Source organism: Morone saxatilis, unplaced genomic scaffold (assembly GCF_004916995.1).
Source record: "Morone saxatilis isolate NCDOM2014 unplaced genomic scaffold, NCSU_SB_2.0 Contig16, whole genome shotgun sequence".
In the NCBI taxonomy this organism is placed as follows: Eukaryota; Metazoa; Chordata; class Actinopteri; family Moronidae; genus Morone; species Morone saxatilis.
The window spans coordinates 1,656,291-1,664,812 of NW_023339718.1; the positions used below are offsets into that span (position 1 = coordinate 1,656,291).

Here is an 8,522-nt window from a genome sequence, read left to right on the forward strand (position 1 = left end):
AGTGAAATACAGGAAATATAGTCATGGCTGTAATTATGCGGACTCAGGGGGCAGTGGCGTCCTATAGCTGTACATACAAGGTTGAAGACCCAGCCTACCATCTGGTCCAGCAGAGCACATACTGTATGTCTGACCACACAGGGAGGGAGGAGGGGGGTTTCACACTGTACAGTGTAAATCAGAGCAGGTTCACTATAGCATGATGCTGATTAGAAGCTTGTCTTCACAGCTTAGCGCTATGTAATTACACACTGTGTAAAGAGTTAAACAGGCTTTAAATGGTAACAGACTGAGTTCCACTGGTGGCAGTTTTCTTTGTTAAAGATTGACCTTACTTTAAAAAGGATGGAGGGAGAATAATGGAAGAATAGTAATATTGGGTTGGAAAAGTTTATTCAGTCAGTTGCACTTTGTCTGTAAATGCAGGTTTTCCCTGGAAGCAGAAATATCTTCATCAGGTCTGTGCTGCTGTGGCCTGGTGTACAGCAGCTGCTGCCCAGTGTAAATATAGAGGCCGCAGCCACAGGTCTCCCACGCCTCTGTGCTCCCTGTGGAATAAGCTTCCTCCTAGCTTTGGTGTGGTGGATGGGTGGCCTCCCTCTACTTTACAAATTATAAGGCCTCCAGCGCCAAACTCGCTGTCTCCACCCCAAATAAGTAATGGCTACTCTGCTGCCTGCTAAAATAGATCTGGTGCGAAATGAGGAAGGGCAGAAAACCTAGAAAAACCTGAGTCGAGATGGATGCTGGAGTTACATTTCAGATGGAAGTAGCTCTTTGGAAAGTTGTTTTACTTTCTCAATATGTGTCTGATATATATATAATGGTTCCCAACTTGAGGGTTGGGCCCCATCAACAGGTTGAGAGAAAAATCTAACGGGTCACAAAATGATTAAAAGTTCCTAATCTTTGCATTTTACAATCATGAACTCACATACAGTGTGTGACACTGACATTGTAGGGAATGCACTCATTTTGCTGTGAGTCTGATCAGAAGATCAATGCCACTCTGAGCAGTGAATACTTAGAGCTGAGAGGCGAGTGGCTTAGCTTAGCACAAAGAATGGAAACAGAGGGAAACAGCTAGCCTGGACCTGTCCAAAGTTAAAACATACACCGACCAGTTCCTCTAAAACTGGAGTCCTGTCAAGGACATTTCTGTTTGTGTACAGATTAAACAAACTGGATACAATTAGTGTTAATTAAAGAGCTTTAGAGGTGCTTGTCGGTGGAGTTTGTTACCTTTGAACAAAGCCAAGCTAACTGTTTTCAGTATTTTGCTGCTAAGGTAATCACATCCTGACTCGGGCATCATGATTAACATAGAGAAGTGAGACTGGTTTCCTTCTCAAGTGTATTTCTCAATCCAGTCCCATTGTTGTTGTTGTTGCAGGAGAAGAGAAGATGAAGTCTCGCTTGGCTTCCCTCGTCACCTGTGTGACCCTGCTCTCACTGTGGTGCAGTGTGTGCCACGCCACTCCTCTGTTCTACAACATATCGATGGACGGCAGCGGTGATGAAGCAGAGCTGGAGCTCCTTTTTCCAACCTCTTTCTCCACTCGAGCACCTGCTCACATCACTGCTGCTACTGGAGCTCCCACCCTCACCAACACCATCACCACCACCATGATCCGCCTGAAGGACTTCGTGCTGACCCGAGTAGTCGATTTCTTGCAGGAGAATCTGCTCATCATCATCGTCGTGACCTCTCTTCTCATCGTCATGGTCTTCATCATCTGCTGTGCCTCTGCCATGAGTCATAAGCGCAAGCTGGAGGCCTACAAACCGCCTCCTAATCCACCCAGGAAGTATGTGGCGGATAAAACCAGTGGAAGCAAGAATTCAAGCGAGCTCCAGGAGAGGCCGTACGCTGTCGACCACGTCAAGAGGGTCCAAACTCAGAGCATGGCCTCCCCCAAGAACCTGCGCATGCCCTCCAAGGCTCTGGTGGGAGAGAGGGGCAGAGACGTCAGGTCATCGCCTCGCCAGGAAGTCAGAAAGGTCAGGGCGGCCGAGGAGGTGGAAAAGCGGAGAGAGGAGCCCAAGCAAAAAGAGCAGGCGAAGCACCGGGAGGAGGTGCAGCAGAGCCCCAGCACCAGCTCCAGTCAGCCGGTCTGCACCTGCCATTTGAAAAAGGCCCACCACTAGGGCACGTTCAAGGCTGATGATGGCATTAAATGTTGCAAACGAGAGATAAAAACCAGATCAGACAGGTTGGTTATACTGCACACATATGAGAAAAACAACTTTAAAGGTCCAGTGTGTAACATTTAGGAGGCTCTATTGGCAGAAATGGAGCAAAATATTCATAGGTATGTATTATTAGTGTATAATTACCCGATTACATGAATCGTTGTGTTTTTGTTACCTTAGAATGAGCCATTTTTATCTACAGATGGTGCAGAGTCCACCATTTCTACTGTAGCCCAGAATGGACAAACCAAACACTGGCTGTAGATAATGCTTCACAGCCCGTTCTCATTCCCAGGTCGTCAAATCCAGACTCAAGTTGGTTGCAATCTGCAACTTCACTGCTAGACGCCACTAAATCTTACACGCTGGTCCTTCAAATCCATTGTGATGCAGATCAGAAATAACGTTTTACAACTGCCTGGAAGAAACGCATTAATGAGGGTTAGCCTGATGTGTTATGTAAAGAATCAGAATTTTGAATCAGAAAAACTTTGTCACAAAGCGACGGAAATTTGACTTTGACGAAGCTCACGCAGGTATAGATAGAGAAAAAAAAACATGTAGCAGAAATATATGCTGTACATAGCATTTAAAAAAAGACAAATTAAGACCTACATACTGTTTACAGTTACAGTTAAAAGCCGTCATAGCTTGTTCATCATGTTCATGGCAGTTGGTGTGAATGAGTTTTTTAATAAATTTGTTCTGGCTAGGACAGAGAGATTTTATAATGGCGGCCTGATGAGTTGGAATGAGTTGTGGAGGGGTTGAGGGTTGCTTTTTGTCTAACTGCCTTGGTGTAGAGACCTGATAGTGAGGACTGTGTGGTGCCTGTTATTTTACTTTAATGTTCGAGGATCCGAGAAAGTTTTGCATTGTTTTTAACAGAAAGGAAGTTGTACCAAGATGTGATATTGAAAGTGAGGGACTGGCTCAGTGAGTGTTAAAAAGGTACAAATGAAAAACAGCAGGATGGAAGATATGTGACCAGAAATCAAATATTGTGCTACTGCATAATTTATGTCTAAATTCTGTTTTTGATTCATACAAAGATTAAAAACACTGACTGGGAGACTGGTAGAAAACTACGACAGCCTTTCAAATTAAAAGTAGCTCAGTGGTCTGTTTGTACTTTAGTCTTGAAGCAGGGGGGTTTAACAAGGATTAGACTGATCATTGTGTTGTTGAAGTTCAGTTTAAACGATAAAATAAGATAAAGTTTTTCTTACAGATATGGATTTGTTTTTAGAGGAGAAATTCAAGAAAAGGAATGCGTAGCCTGTAATTTTCCATGCTCTCCAAATAGAAATGAGAAAAATAGTAAGTATTCATGTGATATAGAGATGTGTTCCTCCTTTTGCCTGCTGTACACCATGGTGTCTTTTTAGCAGCTTTGGCTGAACCGGTCTGTCATTTAGAGCAAAAATCTTTGCTGCTGTAAATAAAGCAAAGTGAAGTGCCAGTAAACTTGATTTGATAAGTAACAAAATGTTCTCTTTATATTTACTTTCATATTTACTTTTAATTTTGTTTGCATAATGTTATTTTATGTCATATCATATTGTATTTTACTTAAGAACCCTAATTCACAGTTTTACACCGAAAGCAAAGTGTTATTTCTGAGAGGTTGAACACACACACACACACATATATCTATTATGTGTGTCATAACTACTATATGGATAAGTTTGATCATCTGCCGTCAGCTGTCATACGTTAAAAGCAGGCTTTTTTTGGTGTAAAAACTTTGTGAATCAGGGTTTACGGTTTTTCTAAATAAGTACCGATGTATAAGATAAATTATGGGTTTTGTTTTTAATGTAATAATTTGTAATGAGTCAAAAAACTTGAGTACAGGGACAGAAGTTTGGCTGGTTTTGCTCATGTAATAGGTTTAACTTTTAATCATCACGCTGGAAGTCAGTCAGAGTTGGGGGTGCTGAGAGAAAGTCAGTCCATATAATGGCTTTATAGTATATGCTAAAGTCATTACATTAGTTTTTGCATTAATTTGAATGACCAGGATCATTTTTAGAGTATTTAATAGTTATTAACAAAATTTTACATATATTTATAACTTTTTAGTGGATAAAAAACAAAGCAAAACCTCCTTCCTGCCATAAATACCAGTGTACACGTGTAAATCTCAGTGAAAAAAAAAAGGGAGAAAGTCATAAGTTTAAACATTTTTATGAACTAATGGTTTTCATTAAGCCAGATTATAGGGGGTTCTGCAGCCCTATCAGCACCCCTACTTCCAGCACCCATGGTCCTGGTGGCTAAAGGAGAATGATTTGTAAAAACTACCCAACTCACTGTCCTAGTCCTCAAGTTAGAGACTCTGAGCATCTGAACCAAATGTGTGATCAGTTCAGTTTGTAAAATTTATGGGCCAGAAGTTTGTCATGTTTAAACTACTCCGTTGAACCTCAGATTATTGTCCTCAGATGTTTCCAGACAGATGCTTCCTCTGTAAGTGACAGTTTTATTGTTTACAAAATGACGATGTTGTTTTGCTTATGTTGAATAAAAAGGTTGTTTCTGTCATTATTGGAAAAGTAACGGGAAACATTTTCATGATGAGAGACAAAACTACAACCCCTGAAGAAACCTAAGATTAGAAAAGGCGAGGAAGGTCTAAAAAAGAGGATGCTCCTCTCTACGTGCACATTATGTTCAACTCTGGAATCTGTAATTTAGAAGCTGCGTACATTCAAGAATCTTGGGTAACTATTTTTAAGGTAATTACCCAAATGTCAGATGTGTGATATCTGCCCTTTGGAGCTGTCTTCTAACTTAACATTTCAAACGTAAACTGTGCACAGACAAAACACAGTAACTCCACATTTTTAAGACTGGTCTGAGTGAGGCAGCTGGCACCATCACACCCAAACACAGGACTGAGGAAGGTATTAGAGCCTGGAGATGACGAGACCCCTTTGTCCTTCACTGGCTACTGTACAAGGTTGTTTAAATATTTCAACAGCAGTAAACCAGATACATACACAGCCCTTCGCTCCAAAACAAGAGCTCATGTATTGTTTATACAAATCTTGGAGACACTGATTTGTTCCAGTGAAGTTAAAACTAAAAATTCTAATAACTTCTCATATTTTGAACGAGCAATGAAATACTGCCCTCATGTGAACAGAACAAGTATTGATTCATCAGTCATGTATTTTACATTATATCTACCACTTCATTCTTGATATGGGTGCATTCTGACCACAGCTGAAATTTGTTGTTAAAATTAATTACAAATGTTGTTAAAAATATGATTAAATATTGCAAAAAATGCCCGAAGCACAAACCACTTTTGATTAAGAAAAAGGTCTGATCTTAATCATAAGTGTGACTACTTGCCAAAGATCAAACATCAAAGATGACAGCAGAGCAGCTCAAAGGCAAAGCGTCACGCTGTAGCGGCTGAAACGTGAGCCCTGACAGAGCCTCGCACCCAGGTCAGATTCCCTTTCCCTTTGTCAACGAGGTGCTAAATAATTCGAGAAAATACTACCCCTTCACTTTCACTCTTCCCACCAGGTGACGGGAACACACGGGGGGCCACAGGACCACCCTGGCAACACTCTCCTTCTGGAGGCCTGTTTGCTAGATTCACTCTGTTTGACTTTTAGGAACCTCGACCTTTGGTAGCAGATAAGGGAATATTTGGGACACCTGTGTTGTTTCTGTATTTTTCCTTCCTTTTTGCACAATAACTCTCGCTGAACTTCTATATGTAGTTTGGCCATTTTCACTGTCAGCCACTGACAAACAATAAGACATCTCAATCAATTTGAATGGTGAAGAGGATCCAGAATAGGTAATACAGCACCTTAAGGCTGTCGTTAAACTTTGATGAGCATCTGCCGGGAATTCTCAAGCAGCAGTAGTTATATCTGTAGATCATGTGAGGAGCCCGGGGTGACAAACCTGCCCATCTCTTCAGAGGAGCAGATAATACAGGAATAGAAAAATGGTAAGTGCCTTTATCTATTTATTTATTTGCTATTTTAATAACCCTTTATAAAGGGGTTAATAAGTTGGTAATAATGGTTTTATAAATGGTTAATAAAGTGATGAGAATGTTTTCTTTCTAGCATGTGTCTCACTTTCTAATAAGCCATCAATCAGTTATAAATGCTGATTGGTTGTAAATTCAGAAGCCAACAGCAAAAGTAGTTAATCAGCAATTAAACATGTTAATAATTCATTAATATGTGGATCTTTTAGTAATCTATCAAGTCTGCAATTGTAAATGCTTTTTTCAAAGAAGGTTAGAGGTCAAACAGTCCATCAGTCCCGAATGTTTTCTCAAAAGACCTGAATTTTTTTGGCTTTTCGATAAGTTGAAGATTGCAGCTAACTGGACACTGGTCGGGTCTGTGTTTGACAACCTGGGAATGAGATCAGTGTGTAGGAGAAACTACGGTGGCCACAAAACTCACATCTAAAAAAATATCAACAGCCAGTGTTAGGTTTGTCTCTTCTGGGCTTCTGTAGAAACATGGAGGTACGACATGGCGGTACGACATGGAAGGAGACCAGCGGCGATTATACACTCATAAAAACATACCTGTTAATATTAGTTTCCATTTCTGACAATAGATCCTCCTTAATGCTACACACTGGATCTTTAACAAAAATAGATTAGTAATGCTGTTAAAGCCAAATCCCTCCCCTACCTATGTTATGCAACTTAAAAAGAGCTATTAAAAATGATACATTTTGTTTCATTTTAAGTGAAAATGAAAAGTAAAAAATAGACAAAGTGTGTGCTGGAGGAGCCTCTTATGTCTCATAACTGATCTATAAAGCATTATTTATTGACCATTAATAAAGCCATTCATTTCTACTTATTTGCCCCTTTAAGAGTTCCTCAGCATGTGTCCTGATACCATGTGCTCTGTGTGTATCTGATGTGGTCGTCTCTCATTATTCCTCGCAGTGAGTCATGCTTTGGTGCAGATGTGGTGTCCTACTGGTTCTCTGCGTCTGTCCTCTAGCCTGCCTCATAATGTCTCCATGTCCTCCTGGCTGCTGCTGTCCTCGCCCAGGATTTTTGGTTCTGTGCGAGTCCCTGGGTCTGCAGTCTCTTCCTCGCTCTGTCCCTCTCAGCACCTCGGCTCTATCTGTGGCCAGGAACCAGCTCTGTAACGTGGACCACCTGCTCCGGCCCTTGTCTGGCCTGCAGGAGCTGAGCCTCAGTCACAACCTGCTGGCCCGCTTCCCCCGCGGCCTGCCTCCCAGCCTGGAGTCCCTGCTGCTGCAAGAAAACCGCATCACTTACATCACCTCAGGCGCCCTGCGGCAACTGGGGAACCTCACTCGCCTGGATCTGGAGGACAACCGCATCCGTGCCATCCAACCTGGGGCACTTCAGGCTCTCAACAAGCTGCAGGTCCTGACACTGAAGGGGAACAAGCTCACAAGCCTCCCTCTGGACCTTCCTCCGTCACTGACCCACTTAGACCTCTCAGCAAACTGCATCTCTGTCCTGGACCTGCCCTCGCTGTCCGCTCTGGTCAACCTGCAGGTCCTGAAGATCAACAGCAACTGCTTGCGCTCAGTCCCGGAGAGCGCCTTCGACGGCCTGCCTCGTCTCCGATCTGTGGACCTCAACAACAACCTGTGGGTGTGCGAGTGTGACATTTTGTATCTGTACCGCTGGCTGCTGAGCGGCAGGCTGAAGATGGCCACAGACCTGGTGTGCACCGAGCCGGTCCACCTCGCCCACCGTCTGCTTCTGAACCTCTCCGTCATGGCTATCTGTCCTCGTGTCCTGAATGAGAGGACACTTCAACTGAACCTCAGCTCTGACCTGGAGAGGAAGCTGGAGACGCTGACGGTGGAGCCCACGGGACCAAACTCACCTGAAAACAAGAGGCTGTCAAAGCAAATCTCACAAGAAACCACGGCTGGACTCCTTTCCAAAAATGCTCCCAAGACTCGAGTATTACTTGAACACTACTCTTTAGAGAGCCTCACCTATGAGGAGTGTTTGTCCCTCAATAAAACAGTCAGCCCACCTCATTTAAAACCCACTACGTCCACCCCTGATGTGCAACAGAAATGTAAAGACAACATCACAAGTCGGTACCCTCAAATAAACGTGACCTCTGCTGAAGGGACACGATCTTTGCTCTCCACTAACAGAGACGCACCCTGGCCCACCCCCGACCCCCGACCACACACGCAACAAGACTCCGCTGTGGTCGTCTCTCTGCTCGCCGTGCTGTGCGTGTTAGTCGCTCTCCTGATGCTGGCAGTGTTACTTGTACTGAAAAAGGTGCTTCTGCGCCAACAGCGAGTGGCTCCGCTCGATGTAG

At 43.1% G+C, this 8,522-nt stretch overlaps 1 protein-coding gene across 1 annotated transcript; it reads left to right on the forward strand.

Annotated features, from left to right (window-relative positions):
- Positions 1-1,349: 1,349 nt before the first annotated feature.
- On the forward strand, positions 1,350-2,204 carry tmem119a (transmembrane protein 119a). Its single transcript, XM_035659040.1, has one exon. It carries the CDS (start codon positions 1,405-1,407, stop codon positions 2,146-2,148), a length of 744 nt encoding a protein of 247 aa, XP_035514933.1. The 5' UTR covers positions 1,350-1,404; the 3' UTR covers positions 2,149-2,204.
- Positions 2,205-8,522: the final 6,318 nt, after the last annotated feature.